The sequence below is a fragment of the Oenanthe melanoleuca genome, chromosome 13 (genome assembly GCF_029582105.1).
Source record: "Oenanthe melanoleuca isolate GR-GAL-2019-014 chromosome 13, OMel1.0, whole genome shotgun sequence".
NCBI lineage: Eukaryota > Metazoa > Chordata > Aves > Passeriformes > Muscicapidae > Oenanthe > Oenanthe melanoleuca.
Window position 1 is genome coordinate 17,062,544 of NC_079347.1, and position 17,661 is coordinate 17,080,204.

Genomic DNA, 17,661 nt, shown 5'->3' on the forward strand with positions numbered 1-17,661 from the left:
AGCATCCTGAAGAGTTTTCCAGCCCAGCCGTGTATTCTAAAGTGAATATGTCTTGCTCTGCTCTGAGCTAAGTTCTACAATGCTTCATGTAGAATAAAAGCAAAATCATAAGAACGGCTGCTGGAGATGGAAATGAAAATGAATTTGGAGGCCCTGACATCTGTCCTAGATCCAGTGCTTTTCCACATGAATTACTGCAGCATGTGGTCTTAAAAGAGGTTCCACCTCAGCTAAAAATGGGTGAGTTAATTACTGCCAGGTCCTTGGTGCTAGGCTGGACCTCTTCCTGTATCCCTAACTTCTGTGACAGTGGATATTCACAGGTGAGCACAGGCTCAAGCCTCTGCCACACAAACTGCTGCCATGACTCAGGTTATAGCAGGACAGTCCTAGAGGGGGTTAATTAAACATAATTGAGAGAAATACAAAACCTCAGGGGTTCACTCTGAAAATCAGATGGGGAGTTTTTGTAAAACAGTTACATGGTATTTATGTCTGTTGTCTCTACCTGCCATAATTCAGTCCACCAGCTTTCTTTTCTCAAGCTATGTTTATGGACTTCAAAAATGAGTCATCTTTCAGTTTATGTAGAATAAAAACGTTTTCCCCTCCCTCCCCATTATCCAGATAAATGATATCCACTCTAGCTGTCCTGCCTATTCCGAGCTGCCAAGCACATTTATCTTGCCTAATCTTCTTTTCCAGGATCCATGCTGACTCCCCTTAAGCAATTACATATATCTAAATGTTCTGTGTGCATAATTGCTCTCCATGCATTTTCTGCCACTGAGATCAGATTTACAAGTCTGCAGAGCTCTAGTCCTTCTGCTTCTATGAGATGCTCACTGGTGCCTAATGCTGTGCTTTGTCCTTTGATGAGTTATCAGTACAATACACACTTTAGAAAGAAAAAGTCAAAATAGCCATTATTAAGACTCAAGAAGGGGAAGATTTAAGTTGTTTCTCTGATCTCACCCAGCCTTAGAGGTCTTTTCTTTCCTACAGGCCTTCTTGGTTCCCTGGCCAGGGAGAAGCCAGAGGGGCTGAGCTCCTCATCCTCTGGGCACAGCCTGTCCCCAGCTGGCAGGGACAAAGAGCCTGGCAGTGACCACAGTCAGATCTGGGGGCAAAGGCCCGGGGAGTTTTCCTGGCACCCCACCCTAGAGCTGCCCCACACTGCAGCCAAGCCCAGCCCAGGGCCAGGGAGAGGGGCTGCAGGGCCAGCACCCCCAGGGCCCTGACAGGTGTCTGCAGTGTACCCTGGGGGTCTAAATCAGGGCTCTGAGCCTTTCACACACTGTTAAAAACATGACCTTGCATTTTTCATATCTGTTCATTGCAGCTGTTGAAACAGACATGACTGGCATCATCACCAGTCCCTTATTAAACTTCTCTCTGTGGACTTCTCTCAGGCAGCTCCACATCTCTCTGCAAGTTTCCTTCTGCATGACTGGCTAACTCCAACCTACCTTACCCTGCTGCCTGACCCTATCTATCCCTCACACAACACCTTCTCACCTTATCTGTCCCTTGCATGTCCCTTACCTCCTTACAGCAAGGCCAGCAGACTCCAGCTGCCTGATGGCCAGCTGGCCCACTCTCTCTTTCATAACACCCCTCCTCATTGGGCAGGCAAGGCTCCTTCCACTCCTCAGTGATTAGCACAGCTGTAATTCATTGGGGAAGACAGCCTTCAGCTGTCTTACAAACAATTTTCCCCCTATTTATTTAATTAATGTAGATTGAAATTATGACACAATCACATATTTCACTTTGGACTAACAATTATACAATAGTTTGGGCAACACATCACAATAAGGACATATATTTCAAATCCTAGTTCTCAAATGTCCCAGTTTGCCAAGCTCTGCTTTCTGATTGTTTCTTTCTGCAAGTTCTCAAATATCCCAAGCAGTTTGCCTAGCTCTGCTTTATGATTTTTTTTCAGTAAGTTCTTATGAGACAATTGTCTGCATGCTGTAGATTATCAGAGAGTTCTTTTACGTTGATTAGATATTTACCTTTCTTTAGAGCTAAGAATCTTATTAGTTAAGTTTCTCCTCACATATAACCAATGTATTTCATTAAAGTGAAAGTTTACAGTAACATAACCACATCCAATTTATTCTGATTAATTCTTCTTCATTCTTTTCTCATTGATTGTTCCCTTGCTCAGAGCTATCTGAATAGCAACCTTGCCCTTGAACATAAAAATTGCTCCTCACAATTTGGTGCCATCTGCAGAGTTGCTGAGCATGCATTCCATCACCTCTCCCAGGTCATGGATTCATCCCATGTGTTTCTATCAGCTGTTAAAGAGAAGGACTCAGTTTTCTTCACAGTAGAAATGGTGCAGTTGGCATTGTCCTTCTAATATTTGTCTCATGTATTTGCCCTAGAGATGAGTTCTTCAGACCTGTTGTTGAACTAATCAAACTTAGATAGGATATTTGTGGTACCTCTTTATATCTTCTGGGTCAACAGAACTAAGTGGCTAGGACTGATGTACAAACCCAAGATTCTTTTTTAATGGTTTCCTTAACCTTGACTCCTTTTAAGCCTTTTTTCCCCATACTTTATTTGTCCATCCATCACTCAGGACTTTGAAAAATACTCTCTGATTTGCCTATATTCTAATGACTCAGAATAGTGACTCTAATAGTGAGCAAGATACTCACTATTAGATGATGATCACTAATTCTGAAAATTAGATCTTTTGCTTGTTGAGTTAAAAGTAAAAATACACCAGTTGAATCAACTGGCAAGACAGGCAAGAACAGAACCTGGTATTTGAAATTGTTTTGGAAATTTCCCACAAGACAGCAGCACCAAGTACAACCAGCTGTGTATCAAACATACTAGGCAAATATAGCATGTGTCTATAAAGGGAGGATCAGAAACTCCAAGCAGTTAAATTCCTACTGATGACTGAAAAAGATTGGTGTGCTGGTAGAGGGAGGAAGAGCAGAGCAGGAGGTAAGAAAATATCTCCATGTACAACTAGGCATTAAAAGTACATCAACCCCAAAATTTCAAAGAAGCTTTTCCTGGACATATCTGCCAAATTTATCTTTTCTGTCTTCTGGAAGTTGGCCATCCTGGAGGACTCAGAGCCTGTTCCAACAACTGCTGATCATGCAGGCTGTTCCCTTTGCTCAAATAGCAGAGTCACGGGTGTTGGTCCAAGAGGCTTTTTCCCATACACTGTTTCTTTAATGTCTCTGCCTGACTTTTAGGCACTGTGAGCAATTAGCTTTCCCAGATTTCTTTAAAGTAAAAACTACAAACTGTCCTAGTCCCACTTTTTCCTTCTACCAATACAACAGCCCCATAAAATGCAGTGTAAGCACACACATTCTTGCTTATACAGCAATACCACAGAGGCTGGGTAGGAGCAGTGGCTTTGGGGATCTCAGCCAGAGACAAAAAGGGGAAGAGGATGACAAGTTCTTTCAACAGCAACATATCTTTAAAGTGACTGGAAAATGAGAGTGTTAGTTCCACTGCCTCTTGCAGTATGTATTGGTTCTGTCTTAGATTTCTACAACCAAAGGAGGGAAATGTCATCCAAGGTGTCTGTCCAGTAGCAAAATGCCTCAAGACTGCAGTCTCCAAGGGGGATCCTGAGGACACTGATCCCCTCTGACAGACTGTAACTGGACAGTGGGACTTACTTGCTCAGTATGGAAAAAAAAGTTCAAATATTTCAATTTTGTCCTCTGAGTAAAATGCCCAACTCATCTCAGTAAGGTCCTTTACCTTTGGGAGAGAAGTCATCCTTTTTTCCTTCCTGGTCAAACTGCCCTCTGCAAGGGGAAGGGACACAGAATCTTTCTGACCCAGCCCTGAGGCCCAAGATGCTTCAGGGCTCATCTTTTCAACATCTTCTAAATCTTTTGTGTGAACATTTATCACATCTGCAAGGCAGTGACACTGACAGAGAAACTGATCCAACCTAATCCAAGTCTGGAAATAATTGTTGAATTAAAGAGGGAGAAAAAGCCCAACACTGAAAGGACACACAGATTTCAAGAAGAATTGCAAACATTTGTGATTCAGATAAACTAATCCTGATGGTAAAGAAAGAATCAACAACTGTTTCTCATGCTGGCAATATATATTTATTGTCATTTTGGAGATAGGTTACCATGTGTATATCAGGACTTCAGACTAAAAACAAATTGAGATTATGAATGCTTAGCATATGCCAGTTGAAATGAAATGATTAAACATGAAGCTGACCCTTACAAGACCTTCAACTGATTTATTTTGCAGGTGTCTCTCCCACATACTTCAAAAAAAAATTAATCTGAACATCTTTCCCTTCCCCTTCAATTCAGCCTCAGAAAAATAAATGACCATCCATCTGCACCTTTTACTACTTTTGCAAACAATCTGCTAGCAATATCAGAACATCTATATTGTTGATTCTACAACTTCCAAAGGAAGCAAAGCTTTACAGTATTCTTCCTCCATGTTACCTGGCTATTGAGCACAGCTTTAAAGACTGTCTTATATTAGACTACTGCAGTTTTATTATGCTGCAAACCTTCACCACACACACCTTGCTGTTCCAGAACAAGTGGCAGCAGTGCCAGGTCTGACAGTCTGTGCAAAAGCTGCTGCAGTGCTACAAATTATTGAACACCTTTCCTCTCCATTTCCCATGTACTGACTAACTAATCTTACATTAATTTAACAAGTTGAAAATGCTGCCCCCAAGAAGGGAAGGGAAGGATGAAGATATTTTGTGCTTTCATACAAAAACAAACATCCACCCACTAAAAAAAAAATCCTTCCACTCCAATCCCCCACCCCAAAAAAACCCAGTTCAAAACTATTGGTTGCCCACCATCCCCACCCTCCCCTAACTTTTGTAAGTCACCATGAAAACAAATGCATACAACTTACTGTACAAATACAAAGCTGCAGGCATTCAATTTACAGAACATTCTGAAAATATTTCAAGCATAAAAAGTACACTTGATAATTGCAAAAATAAAGTTTCACTTTTTTAAAAAACATTTTGATCAGAGCTCAAGCAAAACAAACATTTAAGGATTCCTATTTCAGCTTAACTCCCTAGAACACCACATTCAGAAATTAAAAACAAAAAAACCTCATATTTTTGGTGATAAAATAACTGACCATGTCTTTTAATGAAGAGAAATGTTATATACAACAATGGCATAGACCTTAAGCATCAACAACAGATTTCAGCCAAAAGTAAGTCAGCAAGTGATCTGAGTCATTCTTAGCATCACACAGTACTCAATCCATCAAGAACAGATATTAATTTAGACTGCTACAAATGGAAGGAAAAAATCCATGACATCAAATAGGCTCAGTTTTTGTCACTGAACTCTTTAGGCTAAGTTTCACTAGTGCAAGACCATTTGTTTACCCAATTAAATGAAAACTCATAAATGTCACAATTTAAGAACACTCATACAAAACTATCTTTTCTTTTAAAAAAGTGCCACATACCATAGTTTTACTAAAAAAGTTACAAACTAATGGAAGACTGTCTGTCTCCATCTCTTGTCAACAAGGAAAGGCCAGAGTGACTCTTTGATCCCAGTTCGAAATGGTGTTCTCTGGCCTATCCCCAGCATCTCCAACTTGGAGCAGTCCAGCTGAGCATTCCTTGGACGAAGAGCACCCACAACTGGACTGTCAGTAATCTAGAAACAGGAACAGAAGAAAAAAAAAAACCCCACACCAATAAGTAATCAGAAGTGACAGAAAAATACTTGTACATGCACATTAGAACTTTTTTCTCACAGCTTTCTATATGGTATGGTCACCTCCTTCCTTCCAGCTATTTTGTGTTGGGTTTTTCAGTTTGGATTTTTTGCTATTTGCTAGTTTTATAGTTAACTTTATTTCAGCACACCAAGCCATGAGAAGTGTCTTAAGGCAATTTTTTCTTACTATCTTTACTGCTACTATTTGTGTTTTTCAACATTTTATTCATATTTTCACTGTGATTATTGTCAAAAGGTAAGGAATGCTCCAGGATGTAAACAGAACCATGTCTTGATCAATATACTTGAAGAAAAATAGAGTTGGGCAGAAAAAATTAGGACTAAGTATTCTCCATTGTTTTTCTTTCATCTTACAAGTCACATTTCAGTTCCAGTGTTCACCAATTCTTAGAATTTATTCTGTACATAGATAAAATCTTCTTGACATGTTATATGCCCACCACATTATTAGTATGTCTTTCAGAGTATTCTCAAGTGTCAATAAAATTGCAAGTGTTTTAAGCAAAGCAAAAATCATTTGTAGTTCCTAAGTGCATGTATCCAGAAATAAACCTGGACATTGCATAGTTTTTTCAGAGCCCTATCTTCAAGCTAATGTTCTATCAATCTGTGACATAAGAGTACAGATTTGCTTGTGACTTAAGGGAAGTGTTCTGCAGAAATACCATTACACTACAGACTGGGAAACTGGTGACTGACTGACTGATTTTTCTAATTCAGCAGATCAAAGCAGCTGTTATTTTCCTGAGCTTGATACCAGCCAGTCTCCTCAGCAACAGAGCTGCTGTGCTGGACATGCACAGCCTGTCCTGAAGAGGAAGCTCACTTGTACAGCCAGTGGGAGACACATACTTCCACTGATCAGGCACATCCATCTGCCTACAGGTCCAACAACACATCACTTACTGGTCTCAAGTGGCTGCTGGGAAGGTTGAAAGCATCTGCAATTGCACATGCCATCTCATACTTAGTCATCTGTTCATTGCCAGACCAGTGAAAGGTTCCTTTTATTGATGGATCCTAGAGAAGAAAGAGCAAAGACAGATTGTTGCATACAGGTAGAGATATTATAAAAGAAAGGCCTTATAAAATCAGGCCTGGCTCTGCTGAATTACCAGCTGGCCTGTAAGTTCCTGTAAGGAAGAATTAGAGGAATGAGAAGTTAACACAACAAACTATTTTTGTACAGAAAAACAGTCAGCACCTGTAAAAAACAAGAAGTCTGTTCCATGAGAATCAGTGAAGATATGTAAACAAACCAGGAACAGAGACATTTGATAGACATGCAAAATGCCATTTACTGACCAATGAACTGAGCATCACTGCATTGTTAGCCAATTAGATCTAACATGGTGCCTTCTGACACTCCTGTAAAATATGACCTATGCAATATCAGCTTTTTCTTCATGAAGAAACTGAGTCCCATCTACTTATTACTGCAACAACAGTAGGAAGCACCCAGCTGGCCCTCAGGCTAATTCCTGTGCAAAAACTGTGCAGAATTACAATCCAGCAAGATCCTATCTCAAAAGGCACCTTAAAGATCTCAGTGGTGTTCTAGAAACCTCTGCACCCTTTCAGAGAACACCCAAACAAGGACTGAGATGGGAAACTGGTGTTATGTCTGACCTGACTTCACATACAGCTTGTGTCCTGTAGAATACCAGCAGGAAAAGGAGCTGCCCACCAACCAAGCAGGGCTGAAGAGCTGGGGAGGAGGAACTCAGCTGTCCTGTGATGTTCACTTACTCAAAGGCAAAAGGCATCACAAACATTCTGAATGTTAAACTGCAAACCCTGTTCAAGTCCAGTCAAACTGACTGCACCATGTCCACAAGTCCATGTTTTCAAAGCTACCCTGGGCAAAAGTAAAGGTGGCTGTTTGCTGTTTGGTACTGTTACCTTGTAAAGATGGTAATCTGAAGGTGCTGTGGTGAACAAATACAAGGAAGTCCTTCAGTCCAGGGGCTTTGTTTGGCTGCTTCAGTGTTGTTAATAAATTAATGAGTGCATCTTTGAGAATTGCATTTAACCACATGGGTTATTCTAGTTCAAACTAGCAATTAGTAAAAGGAATATCACAAAAAGTTCAGCATTTCTAATTCACTCCTCTATACCAGGAGACACAAGACAATTTTCAGAAATTAGCCACTTTTGTTTCAAAGACCACAATACCCTCAGAGTCGTGCAAAGATCCTGTAGTATTACAGCCAGTTCTTCCCTCCCTCCCAGCATTCCAGAAATGCAAATAATCCAAGTGATGTGCAGTTCTCAGCTGTTCAGAAGCAAAGCTGAGAACTCAAACTGCTTTCACCTTGCAGAGGCTCATTTCTTGCTATTCTTACCAGCATTCTCTTCTCTGCTAGTTGTCTGCAAACAGCTGCTACATCCTTGACATTGGTAGGAAATCTCTGTTGCCAGTGGTCCATGTTGGCAGATTTATTACTGAACTGCACTTTATCAAACATAACTGTCACAGCACTTTCCTCCAGTCTTTCCACTTCTCCATACAAGACAGGAATCCTAAGTACTGCAGTTTCTGAAAGAAAGAATATTTTAGATAATGGGTGGGTACAAATGCTGCAGAAAATCTGAAAAGTAGAAGTGCTAAGAAAAATGCTGATCATATTAAGTATCTACAAATCACAAATAAAATGCAAGTAGTATGTTGGCTCACAGAATAATTAAAATCTGTACCAAAACCAGTTTATAAACACTAAGATTACAGAGATTATTATATTATTATTTATTTTCATTTATGCCATTGATTTCCAGAAAGTTAACAAGATTTCATGAATTGCATAAAGATACCTGTTTGGGTTAGAACAAAAATTAAAAAATTAAAAAACTCAACTACTCTGTGCAGTTACTCCAGCACTCCCCATCCTCATTGGGCAAAAACAAGGAGAAACATTCCCACCAATTACAAGTGATCATATTCAGGCAGCAATTACACAGATTTTTCACCCAACATCCAGAAGCCTCCTGTATAAAGGAGGATATTATTTACCAGAAAAAAAAGACATGAACCTTGAAATAAATGAAAAGCTTGACAAATAAGGAACAGGTTCACAGAACACAATAGTAAATAATGTTAGATTCCAGGACAGTGATTTGAGAAATTAACAGAATGCAAGGAGAAGCATATTTCATGATGGAATACATCATACTAATCTATCTCTGTCATGAAGACTCAAAAAGCCTCTGAGGAGAAATCCAAGGCTATGACAAATTACTTAATAGTAATGGTTTTGCTGAAAGAGAAAACAAAAAAATCAGACTTGAAATTAGAAGCTGAAGTCATCAAAACATTGGCATTCTTAATATAATTGGAGGAAAATGCTATAGCTATTGAAGAGACAAACAGAAACAGCTAACACAGAAATCATTCTCACAGAGAAGTAAACCAGAATAAGTACTTAGACAAAAAAAACAAATAGAAAACCCAAAATGAGACTGATTTCCTGCTGCTCTAGAAGCATTTATTTGGTCACTCAGCCTCATTGCTAACAGCTCTGAGGACCTCCTGACACTCTGTGGTTCTATAAGCATGAACATATCCATATACATGTGCATAAACATACATATATTTATAAGCATGCATCCCTTTCTAACCAAAGTAAAGTATCTTTAAAAAAAATGCTAAACCTCCACTTACTGGAGATTCTTGCATTTTATAACAAAAAAGAACAGGGCAGTTCTTCACACAGCTACAGATTTCACCAATGGGATTCTACCTACACCATATCAACAAATTAGTTGTTGGAACACCAGTACATGAAAAATATTTGTATTTGTATGAATCAGGAGAACTCATATTTTCAAACTCTTTACTCAGCACCACCTTGACACTCATCCTGCTAATAATACCACTGCTGCAACCCACTGCTGCCTGACAGATCCTGCTCCAAAAGCTTATGAAACCAAACTGCAGTGCTGAGTTGGGGGAAGGGTCTAGCAAGATACCCACACATACTGTGATTTGGTAAAGTCTTATCTTCATTACCAATCTAGAAGAGGGAGCAAACAGCATCACAGTCAAATTTGGAGATGGTATTTAATCTAGAGATGGAGTGAATAACTTGGAATTTAAGTTTATTTTTACTTGAATGAGACTTTTCCTATTGAAGCATTTTTTTACAAAGTTTCTTTCTCACTAGTAGTGCCAAATCCATCATACACAGCATATTTTTACTTACTGGAAGACCATTACACTAATTTACCAATAGTTTGGTTCTCTGGTTGGAAAGCACAGAATCACAGTGTGAGTATCATACTGACATATCAGAAGCCTCTTCTGAATGTGTACTGAGATTATTTTCTTCAGATTTTTTTATAAATTACAAGTGCTTCTCTTCTTATAATCTGTGACTGGACACCGACACTGCACTAACTAGAAACAGCCAAATCTCTCTTTTATCCAAGAAATAAATTTTAAATTATAGGTAACATGCTTTTCTCCCTTAAGTAGAATATTAAAAATTATGCTTGTATATTTCATATGCCGAATTTTCATTAAGAAAAGACATAAACAAATTTTTTAAATCTTGTTGTTTAAAACCATAAATATGTTATTAACCCTTCAGAAAGTGCTACAAGCAGGAACTGGATGTGTGCAGGTGAGTAAAACCAAAATGACTGGCCTGTGGGCAGACATAATAGAGCAAAATCCAAAGAGTAACAACACTCCATGTTGATTTGAGCTATATTATTACTGAATCACAAGTCTGGTTTTCCCTTTAAGTAAACATACACTGGCAACACTTGCAATGCATCCCCATAAATAACTGCAGCCATGTATTGAATTAAGTATTTCATCTTTTCTTAGGAACAGCAGATTCACAAGAATTCACAGGAATGTCCATCAGGGAGAGACAAATAACATGAAGATTGCAAGAAATAAGAAATAAAGAAGAAACAAATAAAGAAATAAAGAAGAAAGAAATAAAAGCTTTAGTCAAGATACAAACATAAGGAATTGCTCATGAGCAAGGAGACCAACTCCTAATCACATTCTTCTCTGAAACTCATTTCCATGGTTTTGCAAACCAACCTCATCATTGACTTAAGAGTCTACTAAGCTAATATATAACTGAATAAAAATAGAAAGCCTGTATTAAAAATGGTTTAGTGTCTTACCTTCATTGTTTTCCAAAACTGCCTTTTCACCCTCCAGTTTGGTTTTACCATATAAATTCAGGGGATTTGGTACATCAGTCTCTTTATATGGAGGGTTTGTTCCATCAAATACATAGTCTGTACTAATGTAGATCAGAAATGCTCCAACTCCAGCTAGGAAGAAAATGTTTAGAGATAATTTATACTAATTCATGCCTTCTTTGAAATCCCAACAGACCCTTAAACCAATCTCCCAAGGATCTCATCTTCCATGTACATTTACTCCTGCTGCTCTGTCTGTTCCTGGATCCTTCACAGAGTTGTGCACACTACTCCTATGGAAAACAGATCAATAGCACACTGATGGCAGAAGTGACATTCACACTTACTTGTATTGATGTCCCTGTATAAATAGATGGAGGGTTTTAACAGGACATCAAATCCATGAGATGGTCTCCTTACCTGCCTCTTTTGCTAAGTTTGCTGAAGCAGACACATTGAGCTGAGCAGCAGCATCTGGCTGACCTTCTACAACATCTGGCCTTCTCTCAGCAGCACAGTGCACTATAACATGAGGCTGGAAATTAAAAGACTAATTTTAAACAACCAGTATGTCAAGAGATGGCACTTGTACACTGACTCTAACAATGACACCCCTAAGGCAAAACAAAGTAACAAATTGTTATTTTTTTATTACACTATTCCAAGAAACACCTTTCTTTTCCTTAGTATCTTTTTACAATAAAACCATGCTGTTTCAAGACATGAAAAACGTTTATCATTGATTGTGAAATTATGGTCTTTGGTACCTTCAATTTTACAGCCACTCTCAAGTAGTGGGGATTTTTTCTTTTTAACTCTGTATAGCAAAATATATATTAATATAAGATAGATCTCACACACACAAGAGTACTAAAAATTTTCAGGTAAGCTATTTACACATGGCTTACTTGACATATGTAAATTATTAAGATGATATGTACTATTTTATAGAATGGCACCCTGGATCATGTATTTCACGTTTTATATATTCCTCCTGGTACTAAGACTGAAAAAAACACTGTAGTGTGAACACTGCATGCTACACACAGTTACTGCTGCTGTATTCAAGTATTCCTCCACTTCCCCAGAACTGCATATTGACACATTACTGCATCAAGAACTCAAAGGTATCTTTTCCTTTCCAGTGTGCTGGCACATACAGCTGTACTTGCAGCCTACCTGTGCTGAGAAGAGCAAAGGCCAGAGCTGCCTGCACCTACAGAGCAAATCTCTGCTCTGGGTGGGGTAGAATACACAGCCACACTTTATCAGAGCTCTGCCACAGCACCAGCCCCACTCGTGTCCCTGCACTCAGCAGCACTATCAGCTGACTACAGCACACATAAAGTAACCCCTCCTACCCACTTTCTACTCCAGAATCTTACCTGAAAGTCATGGACAATGTCATGAACTGCAATACAATCCAGAAGATTAATATGTTCAAATCTGGGCTGAGCTCTCCTGTATCCACAACCAACTGTGTTCCAATTATTTTCATTGAATTCTTTAAACACAGCTCTGCCAAGAAGTCCTGTAGCACCAGTGATCAAAACTCTCCTACTGGGAATGTCAACATCTTCCTAGGGAAATGACAACAGGAAAAGTTTTGTTTCTACTGTAATTTCTTACTGTTTTTCCTTTAAAAGTAAGCAAGACTACAGTCAGAGGCTACTGTATTAAAAAAGGTTCTCCTGAGTCTTTTGGAGTATCTCATGGAACACTAACATCTGGCAGGACCAATACTGCAGCCAGTTATCTATTTTAACATATATTCAAAGGTAATTAAAACAAAACTTCAGTGAGAAACTCATTTACTTCTACAACCATCCAAACCACTAGTGAAGACAAAATTTTAAGTTCATTCAAAAGCTGATAACTTTGTGCAATCTGAAAGGAGAAAAATAACTTACTTAGAAAATGAACCCATAAAAAGATGTAACATTTAGGATCCAAATCCTACAAGAAATAATACTGGATAGACTGTGACTGTTAAAAGCTGCAGCAATACAATATAACTCAGTAGTAGTAAACAAAATATTTAATTTTATTATTAAATAAAAGAGTAATTAATTGTTATTCAACACAATAGTCTAATAGTAAGTAAAATCAAGATATGGATCTCCTGTCAATTTTACAAAATGCATCTAGAAGTGTTACAATTTCAGCTCTCAATCTATACAACAGACTAAAGCAGCACTCCAGCTCCTGCACATTTTGGTACTTTGGACAGCTGTGAACATCAGCACACACAAACTTCATTCCCTCTCATCTCACTAGAGTTTCAAGTTTTCAAGACAGCAAACGTAAGATCCATGTCTGTCTCTGGAATCTTTATTTTCCTTCAATGCTTTTCTTCTGTATCTGCCATGAATAAACCCAAAAACTGCCTACTAAAAACAAAAATGAAAGCCTATCTTTAGCATGCCTGTACAGAAAAAACTTCAGGCGTGCAGAACCCACAAATCTTGGATTTCATGACCACTTTACACACAAGGACAATTTATGACAAATTACTATAATTCTGTACATCACAGAATGCTTTCTGCTATGTAATCTCAATAGTCCAGTAATTTCTAAGCATTGTACAGACTGCTATTTTGTGATTGCAGCACAGGAAGCCACAGCAATCACTTCCAAATTACTGTCTTTCAGCCATGAAGTTACAAAGCATTTGTTCTACAAGGATATGTGCAGAGGGGCACGATGGAAACAGCCCACCCCAAAACAACTGTTTCAAGCTCCCAGCACAGTGCATTTTTCTCAGCTCTAAATCTCCAAATGAAGATTAACTTAGTCCCATTAGTACTAGATGAAAATTAATAATTTCCATATGGATGTTACCTGAAAATGACAGACTACAGCAAGTGATGTTTCAAAAAGTTACTTTTATCCTTAAATTCTGCCTGAGAACACAAGCTTATTTACCATTTTTAAGGCTACTCTGGCTTCTCTGAACAGCATGAACAAGAACATGCAACTACTATTTTCTTCTGTACTTCTCTTAGAAAAGTCTGCAGAGTGTCACAGGATCAGGTCACCTATGGTCAGGGCTTCCACAGCCAGAGGTACCTGCTAATAAATATCCAACACTTGCTGCAGAACAGTCAAAAGGTTCTCTAAAAACATCACTGAATACCTTCAATAAGTAGGAAGTGACCAACAGAAAGCAAAGTGACATTTGCAAAATCTGATGTTTTAAAGCCTCATTCATCTAAGTTTGTTTATTTTACATATCATAAAGAGGATGTTACATCAGCAGCACAGCTTGAACTGGACACAAACACAGCTTTCACCCAGCACAGCTTGCACGCTAATGCTGTTGTCTGCAAGACTAATTGATTCCAGTCACTTGTTTCTCAAAAAGCAAGACAAATGATAGCTGCTTCCCATAAATCCAACACCAACTAATTACCAGTTTGATCCTCTTCTTGCCAGAAGTTTTAACTTTCTGGTGACACAAAAACTGAAAAGATGAACTCTTTCCCTGTATGCTACCTTGCCCCTTCACAGGACATCACCTAGCTGCTGCAGCATTTCTATCATCTATTAACACTACTGAAACATGCAATTTTGAGGTTTATAATGAACCATCCCGTTTATTGCTATCTGATAGCCATATTAACCATGAATAAAAAAAAATATTGTATTTAGAAGTCTCATTTACATAAAAATAAACTCACAGCATTATCAGATTTAAAAATAGCATTTATAAGACAGCAGATCACTTTGTAGACACTACCAAAATATAAAATAACTGTGTAATTCATAAAAAGAACAACACGTGACACATTTCAAGTTGAAAACCAGGAACAAGTACTTTTAAAGTTTGTTATAAGGCTTTTCAAGCTTTATATTTTTATTTACAAATCATGATGAACTCAAACCACCACTTTTAAGGAATGGCCAGTAAAACCCGGAAGCTACTGGTGTAACAGATTTGCAGTATAATACTCTGAGATCCAAGTCACTACAGGGAAGGGAACGGGAGACTGAGCTGGCAGCTCTGACACAGAACGCAAAAGGCAAAGCCCGGGTCTCCAGAGCTGGGATGACAGGTGAACCGAGACTGGCGCTGCCAGGAGCTGTGCCCTGCCGGCCCGCCCAGCCCCGGTGCCGCGGCAGCGCACGTACACCTGTGGGCACGCCCGGGACAAGGCAGGGCTCCTGCCCCGTAAACGCTACGGGCGATCGCCGCGCACGGCGCTACCGCCGAGCCCTTCCCAGCAAAGCGTCCCAGGGCCATTGCCGCGGGGCCCTGCGGAAACAAAACGCGCCAGAGCTCCTGAGCCCGCGGCGCTCCCAGCTGCGCTTCTCAGCCACCCGCGGGCCCGGCCCCGCCGCCAACGCGTCAGCGCTACGGGCCTGCCCGCCCGGCCCCGCGCTGCACACCGGCCCCGCCGCCCGCACCTCCACAAGCTCGCAGCGTCCCGGCGCGAAGCGGATCCTGAGCTCCTTCTCCCGGCCGACCATGGCGGGACCGGGCCGGGCCTGGCGCCGCTCCGTGCCCGCGACTCTCCCGGCGCTGCGCGACGGAGGCTCCGCGAGTGCCCAGAGCCGCCAGGGGGCGCCCTCGCCGCGCTCCCCACGCACGCGCCCCCCATCGCTGCGAGCTGATTGGCCGGAACGCGCCAGGGGGCGGGGCCAGAGCGGGCATTTAAAGGGGCGGCGGCCACGGGCGGCTGAGGGGGCAGCGTGGAGCTGTCACTGTGACTATCGATCACTATCACTGTCACTATCAATCACTGTCACTATCACTGTCACTGCCTGCGGCCAGCCCCGAGTCACGGCAACGGCGCTGGCCTAAGGAAAACCAGACCCGATGGCCACTCGTAAGGGTGCAGGCGTCGGGCCTGTGCTCCCGGGGCACCGCAAGCACCGAGCTACCGTAGCTGCAGGCCCGGCTCCTCTTTGCGTGCTCATGGCAATTTAAACAGCAATAAAAGTTACTGCAGTAAGCACGTAGGGCGCTGTACTGCACGTTAACATTTGACCACACTTCCCCTATTGAAACTGTGACCTTTGCTTTGTGATTTCTCATTTGTAAAACACAAAGTGGAATGTCAGACCAAAATATCATATAATCCTGTACTATAAATTACTTAATTCCTCCTTTTAGAATGGAGAAAAATAAGCATTTTCAATTTGCTTTATCCAGAGTTTGAGGTAAAAGCGAGTGGTGAATCCCTCAGAGAAGGGGGGGTGTTTCTGAGACAGCAATTACTGATTACAGTACCCCTCCTCTATGTATCATTACATGCTTACAAAGTGACAGATTTGATTTCTTTTTTTAATACAAGTTTTTGAAGGTAACAGGATACTGTATATAAAGTGTTACTGTACCATTTCTGATGCACAAAGGCAGACTGTGCCTAGCATTCTTTTTAGCAAGGGAACTGAAGCTAAAATGTGTGAAAACTACTGGCCAAAGCTCACTGTAGATACTTCACACTTTTAATCTTTATTTCAACTTGACTTGACTAAAATTGTTTGATTTGGTAGTAACTCGAGGAAGAAAACCAGGGAAGTCTTGCAAAATTTAATAGAATCATACTAAAATTTTATAAAATATTGTAGATTACCTTTATTTATAACAAACAACTAGCATTTAAAGGCCAAAAGGTGTATATACGTAAAAAATTAAACCACTTCAGCCAGTTTCTGCCTTCATGGAATACAGATGCCCAAGCTATTGACATTGAATTCCCTTCCATTAACCTTATAATTCTATTTCAAAATACTAGTAATTCATAATTTGAAATCAAGAAGGAGAATGTACAAAGAAATACCAAACTGTGTAGCAGTATGGAGGTAAGAACTCCCAGTACACCTGATGTCACATCATCACCTTCCAACACAGCTTGGAAGAGCTCCCTGGGCATTTTAACAAAAACCATGGTAGGAAAATAAAAGTTTTGTCTTCAGGGCTTAGAGCAAGAAGAAAATAGCAAAAGGATGAACACTGAAAGCTCAAGCTACAATCATCAATCAGCCTGTAAAATAACTTACTATCTCTGTCACCAAAATAAATTATTTGTAGTTTTTGTATCTTCATTATATAATATAAACTAGTTTTTCCTCAAATATTTACCTCTAGTTCTGTAGCGTTCTACCTATACTTTCAATTTCTATATTATTGTTACATCCACTTTGTGAAACATTAAGATTTTACAATAAAAATTGCACTGTTGTCTAGATCATAGCCACTTAAGCATTATGCATTCCTGGGTGATTAAATGGACAACTCATTAAATTAACATTTCAGACTGTAATTCACAGAGACTAAAGCATCATTAAGTCTCCCTCTCTCCTCCTCATTTGTTTTTCCCTTGATTTTGTAACCAAAGTGTGGTAGCAACCTATTAATGCAAATATCCAGAGGCTTACCTGCTCCATTTCCAGAAGCACTTCAGGCACTTCTGCCAAACCACAGAGGGAATTACCAGCCTAGGAAATCATTGCAGTGAACTGTGCACTTGTTCCTTTGTCTGCTGTGCCTGCAGAGAGCACACGGACTGAGAGCAGTGCTGGCTCTGCTGACCTTTGAAACCAAAGCACAAATCCAAGCCCTACATCACGTGTGGCTCTGAATCCTGTTAAGCTTTTGGTCTGGTCCTAGTGGTACCCATTTAAGCAGCTCAGTATGAGCTTAAATTTTTACCTCATAACAGCCAGCATGAGCAAGCCCAGCTATTGTGTATGAGGTCCATTCAAAGCATTGGCACTGTCTTACACA

General features: G+C 40.1%; 1 protein-coding gene across 2 annotated transcripts; it reads right to left on the reverse strand.

Moving 5' to 3' along the window:
- Nucleotides 1-4,098: 4,098 nt before the first annotated feature.
- MAT2B (methionine adenosyltransferase 2 non-catalytic beta subunit) lies at nucleotides 4,099-17,441 on the reverse strand. 2 transcript variants are annotated; one of them, XM_056502394.1, is made up of 7 exons: nucleotides 17,313-17,441; nucleotides 12,314-12,508; nucleotides 11,349-11,463; nucleotides 10,908-11,060; nucleotides 8,114-8,307; nucleotides 6,675-6,788; nucleotides 4,099-5,684 (listed from the first exon to the last, which is right to left on the reverse strand). In XM_056502394.1, the coding sequence occupies exons 1-7, from the start codon at nucleotides 17,319-17,321 to the stop codon at nucleotides 5,514-5,516; spliced, it is 951 nt and encodes a 316-aa protein (XP_056358369.1). In that variant the 5' UTR covers nucleotides 17,322-17,441; the 3' UTR covers nucleotides 4,099-5,513. The 2 variants fall into 2 exon arrangements, with proteins under 2 accessions (XP_056358369.1, XP_056358368.1); XM_056502393.1 differs by lacking the exon at nucleotides 17,313-17,441 and adding an exon at nucleotides 15,336-15,519.
- Between the last annotated feature and the right edge of the window lie 220 nt (nucleotides 17,442-17,661).

Excerpts from the sequence above, each read along its gene's own strand:
- MAT2B (XM_056502393.1), bottom strand. The coding sequence starts at position 15,398 with ATGGTCGGCCGGGAGAAGGAGCTCAGGATCCGCTTCGCGCCGGGACGC. Across the intron at positions 12,509-15,335 it reads GACGCTGCGAGCTTGTGGAG|GAAGATGTTGACATTCCCAG; the intron begins GTGCGGGCGGCG and ends TCATTTCCCTAG. Across the intron at positions 5,685-6,674 it reads CCAGCAGCCACTTGAGACCA|ATTACTGACAGTCCAGTTGT; the intron begins GTAAGTGATGTG and ends TCCTGTTTCTAG.